The sequence below is a fragment of the Buteo buteo genome, chromosome 2 (genome assembly GCF_964188355.1).
Source record: "Buteo buteo chromosome 2, bButBut1.hap1.1, whole genome shotgun sequence".
In the NCBI taxonomy this organism is placed as follows: Eukaryota; Metazoa; Chordata; class Aves; order Accipitriformes; family Accipitridae; genus Buteo; species Buteo buteo.
In genome coordinates, this window is record NC_134172.1 from 6,971,418 (window position 1) to 6,997,635 (window position 26,218).

A 26,218-nucleotide genomic window follows, 5' to 3' on the forward strand; every position below is an offset into this window, starting at 1 on the left:
ATGGTTCCAGGCAATAGTGACTCCTTAGGATTCACCTGCTCTCCACGATGTTACAGTGCTGCACGGTCTTCAGAGCTTGGGTTTTTTTTTTCTGAAAAACCTATAAAACTGTTTTCAAACAGATACTCAAAGGATCAGAAATGTGTGCCATATTGTGAGTCTGGAGGTTACATTGACCCTGGAGGTTCTTTCTGGGTGCCAGCACGTTTCTGATACTGAGCAGAGCGCAAAGCAGAATCTTACAGCAGCTCTGGGCTGCACAGCCTTGTAACAGGAAAAAAAAGGTAACAGAAACAGCTGACTTCACCTTTTGCTGTGATTATGTGGGGCAGTCAGCACCAATTTTGAACACTGCTTGATTTTTTTCCTAAAAATAGCCTTCCGGGTCACTTTTAATCAAGTCCAAATGGCCAAGTCTCTGTGTTAGTGATTCTCCTATAAATAAAATTTGACGGGGATACCTTCAAAACCAACATCCAAGCATTTAAACAAGTTGTCTCAAACTCAGTTCTGACTCCAGGCCTTGTAAATCATTGCCAAATATCACACAGCTTCATGGCCTAATCCTCTGAAGGGATATCTAATGCTGCGTAAATCTGTGTCAGGAGGACAACAGCACCTGTGATGTGTTTCAGGGTGACATTTACGGGACTCCAAAGAAAATGGTAACCCTCTCAGATCCGTAGTCTGGTCTTGCAGGATTTGAACAGAATGTCTTCTGCCTCGAGAGAAAGGGGAGTTACAGGACATAAATCCAGGATGAGTGAGGAAGCATGCAGGTGCACAAGGCAGTGTGAAGACCTTGAGAAGATCTGACTTTCAGTCACTGTGGGTGAAGCTAGCAAAGAAGGGTGTCGGGTGCTCTCTGATTAATTTTCTTTTAAATGTCTACATTCATTTTACAAATGAATGAGCTTCCCTTGGTATGTGAGTGTGTGAATCTTGGTTTCTATCACTGAGCATCCTATCGTTGAGCTGTTTTTCTTATACCTCCAGCCTTTCTGGATAGGAAGCTCCAAGGCTTTGTGGGGTTAAGACCGTTTTCGGCACTAAACTTTCCACCAAAGACAGAAATACGTGCCACAGTGTTACTCCTATCACGATATCTCAATAATGCCAGTTATATTGCAGTTTTAAGATGACTTATTTGAATGGCTATAAGTGTGCTGTGCATTTGCTTACTGCTATTAGACAAATCCTTCAGCCCTTTCTCATTATTTAGGCAACATTAAGTCAATGAGGAGAGTAAATGAAAGGAGAAGGCTTTGGACTGTATGTTAATGCAACTTCAGGGTACAGGATGTAATCAAGGCTGGTAAGAAATAGGGAAGACAGAAAAATGGGTGCTGCCTCAATTTGGAAGCACTGGTGAGTTTAAGACAGTTTTTAAGTCAAACCCAGATTTTGACCTTTAACTGTGAGCATTGACTGAGGAGGATTTAGGTGAAAGAAACATGTCAAACCTATGGCATTGCTTACTGTGAAATAACTTCTTAGGCATGCTCATGTCACGGGTTCAGATCTGTTTTCTTAGAGATGGAAGCAAAGGCTTCACTGGTGATTTTCACCTCCCCGTGTCTAAGGGGCCTAAGACATCAGACCCTGAATCCAGTCTGCCTGTCTACTGTGATGGTTTTACAGCACACTCACCACTAAAATGCAGAAGTGTTTATTAGGACCTTCCTTCCGCGTCAACCGCTGGGTCTGTACACGAGAAGTGAGTTCGTGTCACACCTTGTTAAAGAGTGACATGTTAAAGCGTGACAGCCAGCCTCTGTGCCACTTAGTAGTCTGCAGAGGTGGGCTGTCTTCTCCCAGCAGAAACCAGTCCGCTGCATCCAGCCCAACCTTGGTGTCTCTGAGACCTCCTGCCCTTAGGCTTGCTGTCACCCACATGCTACAATAAAGCCATCAATAGGTAAATAATTTAACAAATTGAACAAGTTTTGCAAAGTTGCTTAGCTGTGCAGACAGTGCATATTCAGGAGAAAGCTGAGGACACTAGTTTGCGACTTATGGGACCAGGCTCATCTTATCCTGCCTTATCACAAACCTCATGGGTGATGCTGGGCTCATCAGCCAGCAGTGGGGTTCAGAGAAAAATGTCATCCCGTCCTAAAATGACAAGGAAGGGTTCCCACCAGAGCTGTGTGTCTTCATGGGGGAGACTAAAGTTTCCTTTTACATTAAGCACCTATTTTTATATAGTGTAGAAGAATCCCTGGTTTTAAACTTAGCTGCTGTCTTTAAAATGGCAATAAAGCACACTCCTTCCAGATAAGCATTCAACACTCACATTGGTGAGTGTGAGATAATCCGATACTACGATAACTGGGGCTGCGAAAACAGCTAAAGTAAGATGGGAGTAAGGGAATCGTGATGAACAATATACATAGGTCTCGTTCTTCTAAGAAAATAATAGTTTCTAATATCTAGCAGTTAATTTTGCTTCTTTTTTAAATACATGCAAATTGGCATGATACCTGTGGTGTTGGAGAGCTGTTTGTTTCTCCCTGCTCGGTAAGAATTCAGGCTGTGAACACTGATTTGAGCATGTAAAACCCAATTGCTCCATGTGCTTGTTAATCTGACCCATAATCTCCACTGCCATTCAGTTCATCCAGACTCCAGTCCTGTGCCTGATAGCATCCGCATTTCTGACCAACTGGGCACTGCAAAAGGTCTGAGAACATGAAGAGCATTGGAACTCCTCCATGCTGTCTCCAGATTTGGAAATAGATAATTTATTTCAAAGAAATAGTCTTTGAGAAGTATGAACCTCAACGCTGAGCACCTGCCAAGTTTCCTTCTCCTTCAGAGCCTGTGCAGAAACCAGAAAAAGTGAAAAAGTGCAGAATCAAGGTGTCATGCACATCATTCTTTTAGAGTCTATGGTATAAAGTCACGTCTATCAGCAATCTAGAAGACTTGTTTCTAATCAGTAAATTTAAGATTAGTAATTGAATGGTAATGCTAAAATCTTTTATCTCTGCTAGAAATGGTTAGATCTTACAGGTGCTTTCATCCAGAAAGCCCTAAATTATAACACTTACGTGACTCATATTTTCAATAGTGGAAGATACACACACTTTGAGGGGTGTACAGGAAACCTACAGCACAGGCATCACAGAGCAGTGGTTTTGTACTAGTGATCTCCTTTCTCATCCATTTTGTGCAAGGTGACATTAAAAGGATTTCTATGTGCTTAGTTAAAAGAAAACCAACAGCTTTGAAAGTCTGTATTTCTATAAATTTTGCATTAACATGAAAACAAAAGTTTTGTGAGTTGGTAAGAGTTCTGTATATGTGTGGATATAAAAATATCCTTTTTTCTGTGTAGGTTTAATTTAACGGCTTCCATTTAAGATTTTTTTTCCACTGTTCCACTAACTAGCTGTTTCTTTTCAGGAAGGAAAGTCAGAGGAGAAGGAAAATGGCAGGAGTGTACTAACGGATTGGATTTTTGCTTTGTGTCTCCATTCAGGTCTCTTTAATAAGCCTCATCGCCAATACACTTGGATACTCTGAAATGGGTCCCATTAAATCCCTCAGGACCCTCCGAGCTCTGCGACCGTTAAGAGCGTTGTCACGATTTGAAGGGATGAGGGTAAGAGTATATAAAGTATCGATCAAAGCTCAACTGTGTGACATCAAGCATGTAACAGCAAACTGTTGCATGTGGTTTTTGTCTTTGTTTTGTCTGCAGAAGGAAATGAATGATAATGCTGTATCAAAATCAGAAATCACTCCTTTGTCTTGATTGCAATTGTATCATTATAGCTTTATCCTCTGGTGGATTTAATGATAAACTAATCCTGCTGCCTAACTTGTCATATTGCACTTTAAAAAACAGCTTTTTGGCCAAGGAAGCATCTGGCTAACAATTACCTCTCAATTATAAGGCGTATCAGGGGAATAACCAAGCTACAAGTTTGCTCCCTGCTTTTGACATGTATTAAAATGAGACCGACTGGGAAAGTTCTTAAGGACTTTTTCACTAATAATTAAAGCAAAAATTAGAAATGCTAAAGATAGGGAAAGCAAATGGATGAATATATAAAATCTTTCCTTTGAACAGATTGCAGTTTTAATGTGGAATGTCAGGATTAACATTAAAACTGTGTAGCTTGTGTTTGTTGCTCCATCTTGTGCATTGACCGCTTTCCTTTCTGCGTTCCTTTGCCAGCATGGCTATATCCACACAGCATACCTGTTTATTTGTTAAGCCTACCTGCTCCACTAATCAATTATTCTCTAGATAAGCACTTTATTTAACTCCTTGCACCATGCATGACTTGCAGATGATGACAACTGTGTTCTGTATGAGCTGAGGGTACAGCTAATCTTGAAGATTGTATAGCAAGATAAAGCAAATCTGTGACAAAATTAAATGTAAAACAACCTACACTGTCTGACAATCCCAAATCTCTCTACTAGGCCAACAAAAACACTACAGCTTTCGTACTGAGGTATATTCAGGGTAAAGCTTTCCTCTAGACAAAATTTTGGTCCGAATCATCAGTGACTGAAATGTGTAGTTCATGCACTGAGCTCCAAGCAATTAACTGTTCTTATTGCAATACCCTTGCAGTAAGACAGACTGAAGGCTAGAGAGCCTAACGACCAAGATAACCCAGGAAATATGGTGACAGAGCAATTTTTGAAAACCCTGTACCAATGCTTTGCCTATTCTGTGGAAGACCAGAATTGGGGTTCTGTGGCTTTATCCCACAGTCCTTGTGATTATCTAAATGACATTATTTTTGTGGGTGAAGACCAGACAAACCTAGTTGCAGACCACTCTCCTTTGTGTTAGTACTAAGACAAAAAGATTCAAAAAGCTCTATTCATCTCGGCACCCAAACCTGAATTGTTTTGTTCACCGCACTCTTTTCAGCAAACACAGGCAATATTTTACAGGTTATTCACAAAATAAAACAAAAGCAAGCTGCAGATACTCAGCTGGCACAAAGTGATGTTGCACTACCGACATTAATTAAAGCTCTCACTCCTGTGTCATCTGATGACCTCACCCCAAGTCTATATTAAACATTCGCAAATTGAGCAAAAGTTGGTATCAGCAAAAGCTGCACTAGTTTAACTACCAGAGCGATTTGTGAACGGACTCTCCCAAATCAATTTAAATCTGGCTTATGAAGGCTTAGCTTCTACTGGTGGATTTGCAAGTTCAAGCAAAACCCCTTTATGTCGGGAGGAACGGCTGTAATCAAGCCTGCTCCCTCCCGTCCCGTCTGCTCCGCCGAGTCTTATGAGCAGATTTGAGAAGCCCTCCGTCTGTTTCTCGGCCTAACAGATTTGAGGGTTGCGAGCGGCGGAGGAATGCACAAAAGTCGACTCAATATGAGTGATAGAAGTGATTCACTTTACTTGCACGGATAGCTCATATTTATACAGTTTACGATAATCATGCCTACTAGTCCTAATATTATTGGTACATTGCTAATGTTTATTCATTACTAAAACACACCTACTTGTGGTTTGCAGCTATGTAGGTTCCGCAATTTTCTCATGGGAACTTTCTCAAAGTTGTCTATGAAACCTTGCCAAGGTCACAGTGGATGCAGTTACTTATCTCCTTCTTCAGCATCCAGGTGTTGCTTGTAAGGCCAGGCTCTTCTTATCTTCTTTTTTCCCAGCACACAAGGACACAGTATTTTGTAAATTTATACTTTGTTCCCACATAGCGGCTGGATTGCTCACATACCTTTGCCCAGCCAAGAAATCCCCAACACCTTTAACATATTCTAAGCTGACATAAGAATGTTCACTCGTGACTTTGCATCAGTTTAACTAAATTGGATTCAAAACTGAAAAGCAGTGGGAAGGCTAGCCCAAAGCATCAGAGAAGTGAGACTGAAATAGGAAAGAAAGAATGTGAAAAAGTTCACATCTCTATCTGAGAACAGCAAAAGGTTGGCTTGGCGGAGATCTTACGTGGCATAGACACATGCATCAGCCCTGCAAGTTTGCTTCCTAACGTGCTCATACTTGCAGGCTCCCCTGGCCCCTGACCCAACATCCCTTTTCTTCCCTGTACCATTGCTGCAGCTGAAATATGTTCAGTCATTCTGAGCTATTGGAGGTAGTGAATTAGCTTGTAAACTGTGATAAAGTGTAATTGAGAATACGTGCTATTGGAAAATCAAATCATTTTATTTTTAGTTTGTCTAACCACACTTAACATGACTAGGGACAGTTAGACCTTTCATTATTAGGAGTTCATATGCTCCAAAATGCACAGGAAAATTGCCAGTGCAGTGATGGATTAAATAATGATAATGTTGAGAAGCAAACACTGACAGTAAGATAATAATAATAGTTTGCTCTATTATAATGTCTTTTTCTTGAATAACTGAAAGATCTCTGCATGGTTAGAACAGGAGCAAGAAAGTTGTCATTTATACTGCAGTAAGAGACTTATTTCTTTGACGCTGTACCTAAATTTTGGAAACAATTGGTCCTGAGGCAAAGGCACAGAGTAGGACTCTTATGGCCAAGAGGACCTGTTTCCATCAGACTTCAGCCCTTTCCCTGTCTTCAAACAGGTTGGGACCCGAGTTTGACACAAGTCCCAGCAGCTCCCATGAGAGGTCTGCAAGATAAGGCTGAACTGTTGTCATCTTGCCCCTCTGTCCCCAGAAAAGATCCCAGTAAGACCAGTATCCCACCTGACAGTTACTGTAGACCCTGGGGTTTTCCATACTTGTGCCACCACCCTGCCTCACCCACTGCTTTCCAGGCAGCATTAGAGCCCAGCGTAAATTAACTTAAGTCTGCCTGTCCTGAATCATGAAGTCTCCCATGTCTCCTCATTTGTTGTCCATCAGGGAGTTGTTTCAGAGGTGCCACTTCCCTGCAAGTTTCTTCCCAGCACAGGAGGTTATTGCAGTATTTTAAAAGGATGAGTGGGATGATGATAGACCATTTAATGTGAAAATGATACTAGGCAAAGTCATGGTGAGGCTGCTACAAGATACATGCAGGAAAGAAATAGCATAATTAATGCTAGTTAGCATGATTTCATGGGAATAGTTCTTGTAAATCCGATATGGTCCTTTGATTTGATTACAAATTATGCTGATGACGGTAACTGTGCTGATATAATATCCTTAGATTTCAGAGAGGAATCTGATACCATGGGACATTGTGATGAAAACACAGGTTTTGTACCAAGCCAAGTAAACATATTTTAAATTAATTTTAAATGGCTGATGGATCTCAAAAAATAATTGTAAACAGTGATGACACTGTACATTTGGTGATGAGTGTCTCAGGGTGAGGGATCCTTCAGAATGAGAACTGTCCTTAATCTGGACTTTAACAGCATCTGGAAGAAAATATAAAATCTTTGCTGACAACACACAAAGTGAGCGGAGTAGTAAGCGATATTACGGATAAGGGAATTATACTGACTGATCTGGATCACCATGAAGAACAGATCAATTGTACAACATGCATTTTAATAAAACCACATACGTCGTACACCTCGGGAGGAGGAAAGTAGGTCACCCCGGGGGATGTTTCTTGGAAAACAGCAGCTGAGAAGGACTTAGGGATTGGGATGACTGTTCAACAGGACACAAGCTTTTGGGCAGGTCCAATAAATGAGGTGACTATTACAATCCCTCAATATGTAGGGAGATAACCCAGCAAGCAGAGGGAGAGGGCAGTACTTCAATACTGGAATTCCACCAAACTGCTGCAAATGGGGTGGTAAAAATGGGAAAGTCTCTGCAGGGAGCTGTGAGCGTGATTAGAAATCTGAAGGAATCATGACAGTTAGAAAGAAGCTCTGTTTTTTAAATTTTTTAATTACCCAAAGCAACATTCACTGGTAACTCACATGCAGTGAAGATGGGAATAATAGGAGAAGATATCTAACAGCAGATGACTAGTGCCTCAAGTTCAACAAATTCAACCTAAAAATACAGCACCTCTTTCTAACAGTGAGGGCAAAGGACACCAGGAATAGATTATCTAATAATAAAATTTTTGTCCATTATTTGACATCATGACACAGTAAATTAGATGTCTTTTCAAAAGCTGTGCCCAGGCTTGGCTAAGAGTTATAGCCTGGGGCTGAAATTACTGTGGGAATTCTGGTGGGCTCTGTTGTAGCAAAGGGAGGATTTAACACATTATGCAAGTCTATCTCCGGATTTAAAATCTGTATCAACTTCGGCTGAGGAGGTGGCCCATGAGATCAGGAGAGCTGGGGGCCGGGCACAGACTATAGATTTGCACCACTGTGGATGAGGGCAGAGGGTGGCTCAGTTTCTAGGCTATCCCTAACGAAGTCACCTGGAAGGTGGTTTCAGCTATAAAGGTATTGATGGAAACCGAGAGGCGTGAAACCTTTTCTTATACATGGCTATGTATGTTGCTGTTCCTAGATGCAGCAGAAATTCAGCCCTTTCCATTGCAAGGTTTGCAGCTGAACTTTTAACATGAATTTATGATAATAACTTGCCTTTATGTATCCAGGTCTTTAAGTCTTCTCCCTTGCCTCAGTGCAAATCAGGAGTGCTTCCAGCAGACCAAATGCCATCATGCTGGTGTAAGAGCAGAAGCAGCGAGAGAAGAATAAACCTCCTTGTTAATAATTCATTTGGAGAGGAGTTACAGGATTTGCTTCAGCTTCATGTCGTGTTCTGTTATCTACAAGTCATCAAACATAATTCAGAAGAAAGAAAAAAGCAGGATGCAGGCATGGCCATCACTTGCACTGCTGAAACCCACTGGGTGTCTGTGTCCTGTCACAGGGCTTGCGGGCAGGAGCTGGGTTCAGCACTGTATGTAACATAGGTGCAGTGGCTTTTTGCTGGCAGGGATTAAAATTGAACAAAAATATTGTCCCGCATAGCAGCAAATGACAGCTACTTTGACAAGGGCCAGGGCTATATCCAAATAAGCCCTTGATTTGGAAATTATTTGGCATTTTTGTTAACATAGTAAACTTGGTCTTAAAACAACAAAGTCAGAAATTGATTAACATCCAAAACTGAAAGATAAAATCAGGAAAAAAAAAAAACCAAAACAATTGAAAAGTCATCAGGAATGGGCTTATACAGAAAAAAAATTTAAAATGGTCAAGCAGCTTTTCCTGTGTGAAAATTAGCTTCATTCATAAATGCACAAAATACAAATCTGAGTTTTGAAAGATCTACATAATTTTGTATTGTATATTGTAGATGAAGCTGCTGCTATACATGCATGAAACCCATTTTACTCTTCCGGGTATTTTTCTTCCTCAGCAATGCAAAAATGATGGGGAAACGACCATTACATTATTAGCTTGTCAGAAAATTGGACACTAATACAAGAGAAAACGAGATCTGACATTTTCCATAATCAGATTCACAATAGAATAAAATTTAATTTTTATGGATCAATATCACCTTGTCTCAGTTTCAGAAATGTAGATGGAGTAGAGGAAGAGCTTAGTGTCTGCCTACCAGATTTTAATCACCAAAGCATGACAGAGATGGAGACAAATTCATGTAGTGGAGCTGGTGTCTGCTGCAATGCTGTCAGGCAGCTTTGCCTGCACCATGTAACGGCAGCATCTCCAAAAGCTGTGAATATGGAGAAACCTCGGTGACATAGGAAGGAGAAAACTACGTTTTGTGATAGTGTTCTTCCCTCAGAAAATATCTTTAGTATAATGTTTGGCATGCATAAACACCTTAATGTTCAAAACAGTAAATGATGCGTGTCTTGCCTGGTTGATGTACTGGTATTATAATGCTGCATTCAAACCTGGCAGCTGTAAAGGGTCTGTGGATCGTCTGAAATTATCATTTCTTTTGCATGGCTTCAGGATGGTGTCCATTGCCAGTGCCGTCATTCCCACACCTTAAAAGCTCCTTTTGCTTTTCATCTTTATGATTTTACACAGGGGTTTACAGCCCTGCCTGGGTTGGTGTGTAGGAACTTTACAGCATGTCACAGGAAAAAATAACGCATTTTTTGTTAAATTAGAATGGTTTCACTGTTTTAATCATGCATACTGATCAGCCAGGGGAAGCTGGCTTCGTACAGTATGTCTCAATCAGTTATTATTTAAATAAGCAAAATTTATCACAGCTAGAGTTCACATCCCAAGGACTGTGGAGGCCTGAGTTCAGTAAAAGATTTCAGAAATCTTTTTTTGTCTCTTCTGAGACATTGTGATGTACCCCAGCTGTTTCCAATTAATCGTATGATTATGAGAGATAGTTTGACTGAAGTGTATTAATCCAGTAGAATCTGAGAGGTCAAGATGACTTTACAGATTGCTCCTGAATTAAAAGATTCCTCTTAAAAAAAACATCATCCCATGTGTGGGATGCCAACAGATTAACTTTTCAGTTACAAAAGGAAAAAAATAATCGTGCGTGAAGCCTTTAATGGTGGTCTGGCTCCTTAGGTAGTGTTAATAGTTATCCACCTGTCACCATGTGAGGGTTAAGCCTAGTTAATCAAGAGTGCACAACAGCTTGTTAGTTAAGTGTCTATATAAGTGCTGACATTAATTCTGTTTTTCCTCTCCTGTTTCCCCCAAGGTGGTGGTCAATGCCCTCGTGGGAGCCATCCCTTCCATCATGAACGTTCTGCTCGTCTGCCTCATCTTCTGGCTTATCTTTAGCATCATGGGAGTGAACCTCTTTGCTGGGAAGTTTGGGAAGTGCATTAATAAGACAGAAGGAGATATGCCTTTAGACTCTAAAATTATTAACAACATGAGTGACTGTATACTCTATAATGTGTCAGGCACGTTTTACTGGACAAAAGTTAAAGTTAACTTCGATAATGTTGGTGCTGGGTACCTGGCTCTGCTACAAGTGGTAAGTGTGAACACCAGAAACTGATGGGAAAATGTCACTTGTTCCCATTGAAATCATCAGTTTAAAAACTCAAGTTAACCTCTGTGCTTTTCTGGGATTTTCAGCCTTATCCATCAGGGGAATGCCTTTCATCAAGTGTAAATGAGTCATATTTGGCTTACTAATTTGGCCTAGACATATTTATGGCATCTTCTGGTTTTAATCTGAATTTCTGCTGCATCACTAATATAGTCCCCTGGGAGGTGATTGGACTCTTGAGGTGAATTAAAGACCACTTTGTCAATATTGTAATCCAGAGCAAAGTTCATTTCCAGAAACAAAAAGTCATGGTCCAGGAAGGCTTGTTCATGCAGACAGAGTGCACTGGCCTTCCTGAACAGCCTGGGACTTCACTATACCCTGCTGGGAAAAAATGAAGTTGCATTGCCTTCAGTTACTCAGCTGAAGTTATTGCATAAAGCTGTAGTCACAGAGGAATCTTAATTTACAGTCCTCTGCTCACCTTCCATGGAGATGTTCAAGAAGGACACTGGTGCCTCTCATTCTGGTTCCTCACCTCATTTCCACCTGCTAAACATAATGAGTCAGATTGAACCTAACTATGAGACATGGTGGTGATCAGATTGCTGTAATGCCATACAGCCTGGTCTCGCTGGAAGGGTGGCGAGAGCGTATCAGAGAAGAGACTTGAGGTTCAAAGGTGATGGCAATACTTGATCTACAAAGACAGAAGTAAGCCACTTTTACAATGTTTTTCGGCAGCAAATGTAAAACATGGATAAACGGGTTGTATGCACTGAGATTTACTGCGTTGTGACGCAGCACAACCTAATGGATAGAGCCACAGGAGACTCCATCTTCTTGTCCACGCTCTGCTGCTGGACTGCTGAGTGATTTTAGACTAATTGCTTTGTGTTTCAATTCCATGAGGCCCTCATGTAAAATAGTGGTAATGATACTTATTTCCATTGTTCCTAATTTGCTCTGAAGCCTAGCGATGACAAGGGCTGGATATGCACTAGGACTGTTTGTTGTGTTGCATTTTATGTACGCAGAGTTAAACAAGTGCCTTGCTACATCCTTGGACTTTCTTGAAGCGCCTGTGATGGCGTTCCTTGCTTCTGAGATAAAGACGTGCATTCTTGGAGCTTAATTCGGTGATCACATATAGACATCCACCCTTCGCAATGAGTAGAGTACTGCCCTGGGCCCCACCTGCCCTTCCAAGCAGGCACGTGCCTCCCACACGTCCCCATCAGATCTGCCAGCCCTCCTCCTTCCCATGATGCAAGTTCGCTTTCTCCCAGATCTTTTTTTTCTCTGTCACAGATACATGAAATAGCTCCATGAAGTAGGTTTCCTTTCTTGTAGAAACGCTTATCCTTCTGTACTCTGTTCCTGGTACACATACACTTTAGTTTGCCATCTTCTGACCACTGTCCATTGAGTCTTTGCTTTCATAACCTCTGGAAAGCAGAAAGGTTAGAATGGGCACAACTACTGCTGGTTCTTTCCATGACATAAAGCTGAACTTGCTGAGAGCAAGAGCTTTTATCTTTTGCATGTAATTATGATATTCAGCTCACCCATGCAGGGTAGATTAATTCACTTTGAACGTCTTTAATTAGATTTTCCGTTCTATATAGCGCTTTCTTTGTCTTTTAGTTAAACATCCAATCTAGCTGAGCAAATATTTCCAGTTTTAAAATACTGTGCCTTACCTGAAGCTTTTTATCTTCTCCATGACTGCATAAAAGGTGCTTAGTTTGTTTGGTGAAAAAATGCCATCAGAGTAGTAGTTATTCCTTCACCATTTCTTCTATAAGACTCAAACTTCACCCATCTGAAAATCTGAAACTTTTCATAAGCTGGCATTGCCTAAGGAGTATCCTGAAGCAGTCTATTCTACTATTCTGCAGTATCAGTTCCTGGGCACTTGGCACTGGTGATACTGGTTGAGTTCAGCAGGTGGGACTGCCTTCTGTTAGGATCAGTGATGGCAGAAGAAACATAACTGGTCGTAAGGTGGATCTTGGCACATATATGAAGGGATGATTTAGTACTGCTGTTTTCCAGCTGAAAATGGACTTAATGACCCTGCAGGTTTCTTTCAAAGCTATGATCCTGTATTGGGTAGCAAAGAAGTAGGTTTTCCAGTTGCAGAAGGACAAAAGAGGTGCTGTAAATGTAGAGTCTGAGCAGGCTGGACAAACTGGCTATGGCAGAAAATGAGGGAGCCCTAAAACCTTGCTCAGCTTCTATGGTAGGTGCTGGTTCCTTCTTCCAGGAGGAAGGGCAGGAGCCAGATGCCATTAGGGGATTGATTTTAACTTTCATCCTGCACCTGGAGCTCTTACGTCTGCTGCTAGCGACAGTCCTAGGCAATAAAGTGTGAAGATGACAGCCACAGAGAAGGGACCCAAACAGCTGGATCTCCTTTGCCAGACTCCAGCTGAGGAGTGTTGGTTACAGGTGCTCCTTGCCAAATATCCTCCGTATGGGGTCACATTTCATGAGCAAACTACCGTAGGAATCGCAGGGGATCAGTTAACAGTCAGCTTTCCTAAAGAGACAGACACATCCAGGCATGCTCACACTGAGACAGTGTGTAGCAATGACGAAATAAGCCTTTTGGTTACAATCCTCCAGGATCCAAAATATGAGCTTTTAAGTGGGACTTGTCTTTTGACTGTTGACATTTTCAGCTGCTGCAACACACTCTTTAAGTGACTCTAAAGTTACCATTGGATGCCTGAATGTGTCTGAAAATTCAAATGGAAATATGTAGAACAAATCTGTCAGTCTAACGTTCTGTCTTCACTTCTACAGCATTCTTGAAAGAAATGAGAAGTTGCTACCATGGAAACCTTAAGGCTTACTACTACCCAGAGGCAAACTTTCTGACAACATAGTTGAGAACTGCATGAAACTTTCCCCAAATATCCTTTCCTATTTTCCTACCTTGTTTAGGATCCATCCTGTTGTTCTGACGATGCTACTTTGAATTAATGAGTCTGAGAAAACATTCATGTGAAGTGGACAGTCAAGTTTCAAGCTTCTCCAAACAGGCTGTCTCAAAACAGGTTACTAAAATAGGAGGTAGTCTCTGCTCACTCTACAAGCAAGAGAAATGCCTCATTCACAGGGAGGAAAAGATCTTCGTTACCGCAACTTTTTAATTTGCAAGAAGGATGTTTCACTCTTCTGGGGATTTAACACCCTTAACACCTTAATCTATTAGGAAAAAATTATTGCTACAACCCAGTGCTTCAGTAATGCTTTTCCTATACTCCCAGAATTGCTTTGCAGATTGTAGCACCTATGTTCTATAAATCTGTATTTGAGCTAAACAAAGAAACATCTTAAATTTCCAGTAGGAGTTTTGCATTTCCCTTGCAGAATCCTTCCTTTCACGTTATGATCACCACAGATTTTTTTGCAATGTATCTTGAAGTTTCAGCAACCTATTGAAGAACACCAAGAAAACAAGTGGTCTCTCATGCAGCATCTGGCTTGCTTGGAAAAGTTCTTCTTAGACAGGAAAAGACTTACATCTAATATGTCCTACAACTCTTTGTCACTCTGGGACTCCAGATAAGGAATGGGAAGATAACAGAAGCACTCCTAGACCAGTACAGCAATCAGGAGCTGCAGAGTTAAATCATCCCCTCATGCCAGGTTCGAAGTCATGACCGAGCTCATAAATCAGCTACAAAATGGTCATGAGACAGCGGCGTGTGTCTAAAGTTACTGAGTTACACGATCTCTTGGCCTTCTGTAAACTGTAATACGGGATTTTACTTTCACAGTGGATGCAAAATGTGCAAAAAAAACGTGCTTCTGAACAAACCATAAATTGGTGCGCCAGGGTAGATTTCTCCATATGCGCAAAGATCAGGAGTAAGCGGTATTTCCATGAAGAATTCCTTGTGGAAATTCAAGGAGAGCAGAGGCAGTGCCCTTGGAGCCCGCATAGCCCAGCACAGTGCAAACCTCTGGAATGCTCTGGTGGGTCCAGTGCCTGGGGGTGTCCTTGCCAGCAAATCATCTTAATGCAAAATAAACATAGAACAAATGTTTGGTATAAATTTGCTGTCATGATGAAGTTGAACAAACTGACAAATTCAACAGAAAAGCCAGCAGATAGTGAGTTATCCTAGCCAACTTAAATATATGTAGTTTGGCTGTACTGTTGGTGGCTGTGGTTTAGCTTTCAGAAGTTTCTCTTGCCAATAGTAATGCTTAAAGAAGCATTTGAGAAATGCAAAGACCAGTATTTCTGCCGTCAGAAGCAGACATTTTTATTGCACTATTGCAGTCCTTTTCTAGACACACACCCCCCCTTGCAGATTTAATGCCTTGTTTTATTTTAAGGCACCATTTGGTTATACAATAAATGGTTTGAGGGCAGCTAGTGCCATCCCACCTATTCTCCTCCCCACTAATTTACTGCATTGCAACTCTAACCACCAGTCAAATAACAAAATGTAATCCCATCCCAAGATGAGTTTATCGGTAGATAATCTCATCACATGACAGTTTCAGTAGAAAATGGTGTTTCTCTGGATAGCTTCCAGACAGGATAATATCACAAACACTCCCATGAAGATATTGTCACTTCCTTATCCAGAGTGTAAGTGGTTACTAATTCCAGATAAATAATTTCTTTCCCCAGTGTTATATTTCTTCCATTCTCAGTATCTTTTACCCTCTGCAGATGAAGTGTCTAGGGAAGCTTTCCAGAAGCCTTATGGATTTTTAATTCTCTTACTTCTGGACAACTGGGGAAAACTGAAAATCACAGTACTTCATTCTCTTAATATTTATTTTTGTCAGATCACTTCATCATCTGTTATCACTATAAACCACTGCGCCTTGGCAGTAGAGTCTCTCGTGTCTGTGGTACACATCGAGGGGTAAAATAGCTACTCAAGAGAAAAGATTTCCTCCCAAGTGGGAGAAAAGTACAGGCTAAGATCATATCATTTTGTGACACAGGGAAAGGATTTCTTGTTTCATCCTGTCCACCCTTCTTGAACTGCACTTTGAGCTGGAAGCTGCAAGCAACTGTAATGACACTAGAAAATCTCTCATCAGATTAGAAAGAGAAGAGCAAAAAAGGGAAATATTAGAACAGTTGAGGAGGATCAGCATGAGAGGTTCAAATAATTATTTGTTTCAATAAAACTGCTGATTATTCCTGTAAACACTTTACATCCAAAGTGTTTTTAACACAGTACCATGGAATAGATTTTCCAAAGGGTTCTGATTTGGGGGATTTAATCTCTTTCAACCAATAGATAAAAATGAATGTAAACTTTCAAACATTATTTTATATATACTTTCATGAGAAATATGGTTGACCTCTTGTACAACATTTTCCTTTGGCTCAGCAGCCTTCAGAGGGAAATGGGAAGGCAGTGTAACCTCCAGGATTTAATTTAATAATAGAGAGTGTATAATGGAGCATTTCTAAAACCGCTGGATGTACCCAGCTCAACACAAATGCCTGGGTTTCTCCTGGGAAACACTGGCCAAGTTCCTGTTAGCGTTATCGGGAATTGTGTGCCTACACACCAGGAAAAAATTCAACCTAAGTGTCAGTAGGATGCAAAAAAATATTGGGCATGGAACTTTCATGCATGCTAGTATAAATCTGTTTAAATAAATAAATCTAAACATGCCTCATTATCTGCTCACACTGATTTTAAATCCAGTGAAAGTCTAAACGGGTCAGAAGTCAGATGAGAAACAATCCCAGAGAACCAAAAAAGTCAATGTGGCTTAGGCCAGAGTCAGACCTAATGCCAGGCATGTTTGGCATCAGGCTGTGTCTAATTAAGAGGTATATATTGAGAGCAAAGAGTCATGTTTTTGCTACAGAATAGTAAAAATCACTTCTACATGTTTCTCCTAGGAGAGTTGTGACTGCCCTTTCTCCATTGCATGTTCCAGAAAGAGGCACTGACTTCTGTGGAATCCCTCCTTGTTTAAACAATTAAGAAAAAAAAAAGTAAAATTTTTTAAAAATTAAAAAAAATATATAATCTGAACAGTAAAGCAGATTGAATTTCCAGGGCCAGGCTCACAGCAGGTGTTGATTGCCTTTACGCCTTTCAAGTCAACTGTGATTTATGCGACTCCCTGGGCTTTGACACTGCCTTGATTTACCCTGTTTTAAAAAAGGGCAGAATCCAAGCTTTAGTGGGATCCTACAATGTAGTCACTGCCCATCAGTCTGAACAAGCAATATGGATGGGATCCGGCTCACCTGGTCCGAGACTTGTGCAGGACAGCACTCTGAGTTGTCCTGTGTAGCCATATCTCTTCATTACTTGAAATTCTGAAGGTCAAAGCTTCCAAAGATTTAATTGCCATGTTTTCTCTCCTTTTTAAAATCTTTTTTAAAAACCTCTGTTTTATCGCTGAAAGTGCAGAAAATCAGAAAACATGAAGGAGAGAATCCAGGAGAAAACCATTCTGTAATGATTTTAAATATCTAAATGAACACGAATTCATAGATACATATTGCTTTAAAAGAGAGGCAATTCATTAACTGTGAAAAACACGTTCAACATTGCATTTTTGAAAACTCATCACAGAGATTATATCATTTCAAGATATACTTATTTAATATGCTTAATTATATATTTTGGGGCTTTTTTTTCAGGCCACATTTAAAGGTTGGATGGATATTATGTATGCAGCAGTGGATTCACGAGAGGTAGGTCACTACAAGGAAACAAATCACTTCCTTTTCCATTGACTTTTGCATCATGCATGATGTTTAACAACAAAAAAAATAGACAGAGGTTGCCAGTCCTTGCCTTACCCTGGTTGAGACAGTTGCAGACCTTCATTTTTTGCAGCTGCTACTGAAGCATCACGATCCTGAGACTAAAACAAATGTAGCCCTCAGTTCTACACGACTGATTTATCTATTGGTACTGCAAAACTCCCAGCACAGAGAGGCACCTCCAGGGTGAGACTGAGTCTACTGAAACCCTAAATTGTCCTCTCTGTTTCTTCCACTCTCCCTGTTGACTCCCATATTTTGCAAGGCTCTAACTTCTGCTAATAGACCCTCTCTAAAAGCACTGGGATAAATTACATTCCCCTGTAACCAACATACTCAACCCTCCCTGTATCTTCACCTTGATCAAGTTTCTCTGCAACCAGCAGCTCCATCCAAGAAGGGCTGGGAGGTCTCCTGGCAGGGAAAGAGGCTGGTGGGAGCTTCCAGCTCTGGCTTGAGATGTGCTGGAGCTCCGAGTGCTGGGGACTGCCCAGTTCTTACCTGTATCCTGTTCAGCTTTCAGGTTTCCTAAAAAGAAAAAAAAAAAAAAAAAAGGCATTTCCCTTGCTACATCACATGTGGTTTGTTTATTTTTTACGGAAGGACCTGTTGTCTCCTTTCCCTCTTTTAATAATATTAAAGAAACAAGATTACACTTCCTGTTAATTTTTGAGGTAGTTATCTGGTACTGGGAATTTGACAGGCTGAATTGAGTAAAAGGGAGTTGAGCCCTAAATGGAGGAATAAGCGGTGGAAAAGCCTCATGGCATCATAGAGGCAGAGAATTACCTTTGCGTAACATAGCTCATGATGTTGATTTATTCTTGTACTACATGTACACGTGTGTGTATCCTCCCTTCTGCTGAATGAAACACATGGGTTACACGTGAGAAAATACGACATTTAGGGAAATGCGAGCTTCTGGCTTCTTGGTTAGATACCTGGAGCTGATGGGGCAAACTTGAGCATTTTTGCCAAATGTAGTACGTGTGATTTGAGGCTATCAGACTGCGTTGCTCAGTTCTTCAGCAAGAGAACTTATTCATTTCCACCCTTCATAAATGAAAAATTGTACTTCTAAATACAGTGTTCTTCAGTAGCGTTTAATTATACTTTTGCTTTTTATAAGTAACATTAGTTCATATAAGATTGGGGATAATCAGAAAATTGATTGTCTTCCCCTTCTGGGTTCAGACTGAGAACATTTTATAGGATTTATTCTGAAGTTGCGCTTTCTGGAGCAGTGTGATCGCTATGGCAGTGTTATGAAATGTAGCTGAAATGACCGTGGCATTGCAGATGCCAGTAGAATAATAGAATCATTTAGGTTGGAAAAGACTTTAAGATCATCGAGTCCAACCATAAACCTAACACTGCCAAGTCCACCACAAAACCACATCCCTACGTGCCACATTCACACGTCTTTTAAATACCTACAGGGATGGCAACTCAACCACTTCCCTGGACAGCCTGTTCCAATGCTTGACAACCCTTTCAGTGAGGAAATTTTTCCTAATATCCAAACTAAACCTTCCCTGGTGCAAGATTGTCTGATCATGTTCAAGCAAACACCTTCAAGACACAGTCCTTATTATTCTCTGAATCGCTATCCTTCCCCCTAAATCTTCATTAATTTAAATTTGCTTGTTTGACCATTTTTGAATATTTTAAAAATATTATTATTAATTCTCACACTAGAACAATTACACATAATAAGATAGTAAACTTCAAACAGAGACCGAGGAGCGCTGACTCTGCTAGTGGGAGTTACACTGGTTTTCCTGTTTCATAATCTCTATTGCCAATGGACAGTTTTCTTTTTAACTGCATTAATATTTTGATATGTGCAGAAACGGTGTCATTTTCACATTTTCCCTTTTCCCTTTGCAGTGTGAGGAGCAGCCTGAATGGGAATGTAATTTGTACATGTACCTGTACTTTGTGATTTTCATCATCTTTGGGTCTTTCTTCACATTGAACCTCTTCATTGGTGTCATCATTGACAATTTTAACCAACAAAAGAAAAAGATAAGTAGTGCATATGCTACACATCACCTTGTGATTGCTGCAGAGACCAGGGCAAGGGATAGATTTAAAAGCAGCTCTTTTGCCACATTAGCCTCGAGATTAGCATTGACGGAACAGCCGCAGAAACCACTTTTACAAAAGCACAGCTGTAGCAGCCCCTAATGTCCCCATAGGATGAGCATCCTGAAAATACAGGCTGGGGGATTATATTCCCCACAGAAAGCAGTGAAGCAGCTCCACGCGGACGGGATCTCTGGCACAAACTCTGCCACAGGGGCACAGACCACCCTGGTGTTCCCCGTGCACAAACAGCGCAACCTGGTCTTCTCAACCCATCGCCCCCCTGCCCCAAGGTCCAGGCAGGATCACAGAGAAGCAGCCTGGCCTGAGAGCTGTGTTTCTCACTGCTTTGTAGGGTCTAAACAAAGGGCTGGGTTTCTTATATTTCCTCCTCTCGCCCTGGACCTACCTCGAGTGCAGACAGAATCAGAGTCTTGCTCCTCCTCGGTTGCCCGCACTGCTCCGTCTCCTGCCCTTTGCCTCCATGCGATAAGCAGCTCCTTGCACTGCATCTCATCAAGCCCTCCTTAGATATTTTGATGAAAGCTACATGAAATAAGAAAATAGAAGAAGAAGATGCAGCCCTGAACTGGTTTTTTTTTTCATCAAAAGTAATAGCTTTGTTCTCACCCTATACTTAGGTGGCCAGGACATCTTTATGACAGAAGAACAGAAAAAGTATTATAATGCAATGAAAAAACTAGGATCTAAGAAACCTCAAAAGCCAATCCCAAGGCCACTGGTAAGGATGGCATAATTTGGCTGAACATTTAATAAAATAAATGCAATTCAACTTCCCGGTGTAGGAAGGTTGATCACTCCCAGTTGAAAGCCACTTAGTATTTACATGTTTTGATTTTGGACAAACATTTGCAAGTCCAGTGACCTGTGGTACAAAATTCCCACTGTTCTGCAATATTGACTAAAAGTCCAATTTACATATGCATTTACATAAGCCAGTGGCCACATGCCTGTATTGAATGAAGTCATGGCCCCAGTCCAGGGTCTTTTTTCAGTAGTTTCAAGAAGCATTAGGAGTAAATGGGTTTGAAAACTATCATACAACCATTCGTCATCATCTTTAAGTTCATGAAGTTCCAATCAGAAACAGTATACTGTCTATTTTCCTCTACTTTCTGATAAATCAGGAGACAATGATGTCAACATTTTGGCATAGTTCAAATTTCCTAACTAAATCTTCTCCTTTCCTCCAGAACAAATACCAAGGTTTTCTTTTCGATGTCGTCTCAAAACAAGCCTTTGATGTCTCTATCATGATTCTCATCTGCCTTAACATGGTTACCATGATGGTGGAAACAGATGACCAAAGTCAAGAAAAAGTGAACATCCTCCATAAAATCAACATGCTTTTTGTTGCCATCTTCACTGGGGAGTGCATTATCAAAATGCTGGCTTTGCGACACTACTACTTCACCAATGGCTGGAACATATTTGACTTTGTCGTCGTGATTCTGTCTATCGTAGGTAGGTGAATCTAGATTTTCAACCAAACTCCAAAGTTAAAAAGGCAGACGTGAAATTAATTAGACAAATTTAAAGGCTTTGTGCAATAATATACACTTTCAACTCAGAGAATTGGATCCTAAGCATATTTTTTTAATATGTAATGATAATATAACATAATACTACCAAACAATAACTTGTGTGATCAGCAAAATGATGTAGTTTATCATACCACAGTATTGGTTTTAATATACGCTTAGTGGTTCAGGGTGATAAAACATGGTCCAGAACTGGCACCATACACTTAACCCTGGTTCTGTGTAACAGCCAAAGACAGAGAAGTAAAAAAGCCACATGAAAAGGGCACATGTGAATTGCTATTGTTTTACTATTTCCTTTTTATTACAACAGTATGAAATAGTCCTTCAGGGCAGGTTTGGGCAGGTGCAGTGAGTCTGGCTGTTCTCAGCCCTGTTGTCGCTAGAGCTCCACACCCCCAGATCCCTCCCCACCCTCATGATCAACTGATCCAGTGAGCAGAAGGAACTCAGAAATTCAGCTCTTCCCAAAAAAATTTCCATTTTGAAGGAGGGAATAGGTGAATGAAAAAGTGTCATGTTAGGAAAACAGAGCCATCTGCTCATTCACTGATGCTCCTGTTGCTCTAAACTCTCTCTGGTGGACTGGGGAGCCTGCAAGATCCCGATGCAGGAGATCGCTGGTGCCCAGAGAGCAGCCGGTGTTTTGGGGGCCTTGGACCACCTGTATTTCACAGATTTGGGTCACTCAGAGAACATCACTACCATGCAGCTCTCATCAGAGCCTTGATGCTGGATGCTCTGGATATGCCCATAGCAGCCAGTTAACCACAGCAGCCACGTCGGTCATAGTGCTGCCCCGTGATCAACCAGGTCATCCCAGTGTCGGAAGACTCGGGCCGTGCCAGTGAACCCTCTCCCAGGCTGGGCTGGGAGACACGAGCTCAGCACAGCGCAGTGCAGCCAGGGACTGTTGGCATCAATCCGGACCAAGCTGCTGTGTTTCTGCAGGAAAAGTTTAGCTAGAGGGATGCAAGCTCATTTCCTTGCTAGTACAATCTTAGCCCTTAGTTCCCTGCCAGCCCATCAGGGAAACTGGGAAAATTAATAAGCAAACAAGCAACCAAGTTGATTTCCAGTGGAAACCTGCACTGTTCTGGTGGCGGCTCAGCAAACAAGCCCAGCACACCAGCGTCTCAGTCAGCTGACTCGCTAACAGTTTACAGACAAAAATATTGTTGTATCAGAGAAATTCTGACCAGCTTCACTCAGGATAAATTTCTCAGGTGGGTCGTGGCCCAAAGCTGCAGATATCTGTGTCCTATCTGAGTTGATCCTGTTTTCTCATTCCCAATAGACAAGCTTTCCCTTAATAAAACTGCCGCTACCGTTGACACCTTTGCTCATAGTCTCAGCAAAGTTTGAATGTATTAAATGGGCATGAAAACGTTAACGACAATGCCATTCCCTTTACTGTGGGTCTTCCAACCTGAGGAACTTTCCATTGATTTTGTCCATAATCCTGACTGACTGCTTTAAAGGGAAGCCTGGGATTATTTTCCATGTACTAACTCCCTGTTTGTCTCTTTCCTTTTCAAGGCACCGTACTTTCTGACATCATCCAGAAATATTTCTTCTCTCCCACACTCTTCAGAGTCATTCGCTTGGCTCGGATTGGCCGGATCCTAAGACTCATCCGGGGAGCCAAAGGAATTCGAACTCTCCTGTTTGCCTTAATGATGTCTCTACCTGCTCTATTCAACATTGGCCTCTTGCTTTTTCTGGTCATGTTCATTTATGCCATTTTTGGCATGGCTAACTTTGCCTATGTTAAGAAGGAGCATGGGATTGATGATATGTTCAACTTCCAGACCTTTGCTAACAGCATGCTCTGTCTCTTCCAAATCACAACGTCGGCTGGCTGGGATGGTCTTCTCAACCCTATTTTAAACACTGGACCACCGTATTGCGACCCAAACCTTCCGAATGCAAATGGTTCAAAGGGAGACTGCGGAAGCCCTGCTGTAGGGATTTTATTCTTTGTTACTTATATCATTATATCATTTCTCATTGTTGTAAACATGTATATAGCCATTATTTTAGAGAACTTCAGTGTAGCCACTGAGGAAAGTACAGAGCCTCTAAGCGAGGATGATTTTGATATGTTCTATGAAATCTGGGAGAAGTTTGACCCCGAAGCCACTCAGTTTATTGAGTATTCTGCACTTTCAGACTTTGCAGACGCGCTGTCAGAACCTTTGCGCATAGCGAAACCAAACAAAATCAAACTCATAGCAATGGACTTGCCCATGGTCAGTGGAGATAGGATCCATTGCTTGGATATTTTGTTTGCTTTTACAAAAAGGGTGCTAGGAGAATCCGGAGAGATGGATGCCCTTAAAATACAGATGGAAGAAAAGTTCATGGCAGCGAATCCATCTAAAATCTCTTACGAACCAATTACAACAACTCTCAGACGGAAACAAGAAGAGGTCTCCGCCATCGTCATCCAGCGGGCCTACAGGAGACATTTGTTTCGGCGCTCCATGAAGCAAGCATCTTACCTGTACCGGCACAGAACTTTTGACGGCAGCATCCTCGAGGATGATGCACCCGAGAAGGAGGGTCTTATTGCGTTCATGATGAACGAAAACTACGGCAGGCCAATAGACAAATCAGAAACTCTGTCCTCCACATCTTTCCCTCCATCCTACGACAGCGTCACCAGAGGTACGAGTGATAATCTCCAGCTGAAGATGACGGACTCGAGCAAAAGCGATGAGGCTATAGATTGTCTTCTCTCACCAGACAAGGATAAAGAATCAATTGTTTAAATGTTTGTTTAGAATGCTTTAAAATATTGTTTACAGAATGTAATGCTGTAACTACACAACGATTGAAGCAGCCTTCTTATTAAAAATTAGTTGCAAAAGAAACAATGGAGTTTTTACCCTTAACTACAGGAGTCTAATAAGACATATAACCTTTGACCCTGCTCATTTTGACTTCGCTCAATATTTATATTTATATATGCACAGGAAGAATCTTTGCAGGGTCATAGCTGTTATATCAATGGTGTGAATAAGAATATGCTAGACTGTAAAACAGTAAACACAGTGTATATCTATCCACAGATAAAGCCTGGCTGTATACATTCATTTAAGGTCTTACTCATATTAGTGTGTTTACTTATGGCGATGTATGACCTTGCATTCTAAAAAGAAAAAAAAAAATATCACAGCTGCTGTAGCAAAATGTAACACTTACTGTATATGTTGTGAATGGTCTTTCATAAATTTATTATATTTGATATTTTTTTACTTAAAAAAAAAAAAAGTCTCTTTTTCCATGGAGATTAATGATCCTTACACTCTTCATGATGAACTCTGAGTCAAGGTAATAGGAACTTGCGGGATCCCCATCTTTGAAGAGGAAAGTTGTTGCAAAGTAAACTATCAAATTAGCAACAGTTTAACTGTTTATATACGCTAAGCCCTCCCTCTTGGGACTTGCAACTGCTCATCAGCAGAAATACAAAAAAAAAAAACCAAAAACCAGAGAAGGAAATGATGTCAAAATAATGAGAGAAATGGCTTGTTCTATCCTTCAGGAAACTAGACAGTAATGGATTCTGTTTGTAAAACTGTTAATAAAAGCACTAATTTTTTAGTATGTTTCAAGAATCTGCTTTGAATACCGCAAACTCACCATAGAAGTAGTGCATCACATTTGTGTGTAGCGCTCCAAAGCACCATCTATGCTGGCAAAGTTTCTGTTAAGGTAGTGGGATAGGTCACGTTTTCCCCAGGAACACTGAGCTAAGCAGCCTTATTGGAAACTCTGTGCATCAACATTACTCCAAAACCACTACTACTGCTACGAATAAAACCAATGCCAATTGGACCGTGCAGAACGGCTGCGGCAGTGTGTTCAGGAAGGTGGGAGGGGAATTGCCTCTGGATCTGTATGTAAATTTTGAGGTTTTGAAGCCTTTCTACTCAGTGTCCATCTTTCATTTTCTCAGATGGTACAGTTAGATTACTGGGGAAGGACAAGAAATACAGGAACCCATAAAAAGAATCTACTAGAAAATAGATATATCCTCATTCCTGTAGGCAAAGTAATATTTGCAGTTGGTGTGTCCATCAGCTTCAGGCCAAAGAAATGACAAGGGGGTGAAAGGTGGATGTGTGGCTGTAGAAAAGTATTAGAGGTTTTACGTGCTAACATAGATTATTATTTATTATTAAACTTTCAGCCTCGATAGAATGTGAGGAAGTATTTATGGAATATAGAGACAAGTCCATCATTCAGAAAAGTTCTTTCTTTTTCACCTTCAGACTGATTGTCCTTGGGTTTGGTTGGATTTCATGGAAAATCTTGAGATTTCTGTAATGAGCCATTGCACTTTAAGGAAGAGTAATTGTGCTTTTCACCTTGGAGAAGCAAAGATACCAAGAATGTATTTAAGGTGTATTGTCATTGATATTTAGTTACATCCCAGGTTGTAAAGTAGTCAAAATCCACATGGGGTTGGCAACAAGAATTAAAGCAACATGTTACAGTCAAGTTTATCTATGGCCATTGTTATCTGTCCTCTAAACAAGTCAGAATATGTAAAGACAACATGTCAAAAGGATGACAATGTATCTGTGTAAATAATATATATTCTCTCCATTCATTGAGAGGTGTCTCAGGCATTCACTTGAGAGTGGTCTATCGGTTAATTCAGAGGATTTGCCATCAGGATTCCTGGGGTCTATTCCTGATTCTTACTACACGATTTTTAGGCAAATAATTTAACCTATCTGTGCCTCAGTTTACCCATCTGTAAAATGGGGATAATAATACTTACCTACCTCACAGGGGTGTTGTAAGACTTTCTGGTTGCAAAGTGCTATAAGGGAATGAAACGTACTATATAAGTATTATTATAATCATGCTCTCTTGCCCTTTTAACCACATGTCTATGGTGTATAACATAG

General features: G+C 40.9%; 1 protein-coding gene across 6 annotated transcripts in view; it reads left to right on the top strand.

The window, feature by feature from the left end:
- The window catches only part of LOC142038847 (sodium channel protein type 5 subunit alpha-like), a 217,149-nt gene extending 192,762 nt beyond the window's left edge, over positions 1-24,387 (top strand). For all 6 annotated transcript variants that reach the window (XM_075044726.1, XM_075044717.1, XM_075044735.1 and 3 more), the window contains 7 exons: positions 3,485-3,607; positions 10,566-10,847; positions 17,518-17,571; positions 19,534-19,675; positions 20,373-20,473; positions 20,946-21,216; positions 22,833-24,387. In XM_075044726.1, coding sequence (XP_074900827.1) covers positions 3,485-3,607; positions 10,566-10,847; positions 17,518-17,571; positions 19,534-19,675; positions 20,373-20,473; positions 20,946-21,216; positions 22,833-24,067 — 2,208 coding nt within the window. In that variant the 3' untranslated portion in view covers positions 24,068-24,387. The remainder of the gene's footprint in view (positions 1-3,484; positions 3,608-10,565; positions 10,848-17,517; positions 17,572-19,533; positions 19,676-20,372; positions 20,474-20,945; positions 21,217-22,832) is intronic.
- The last annotated feature ends 1,831 nt before the right edge of the window (positions 24,388-26,218 follow it).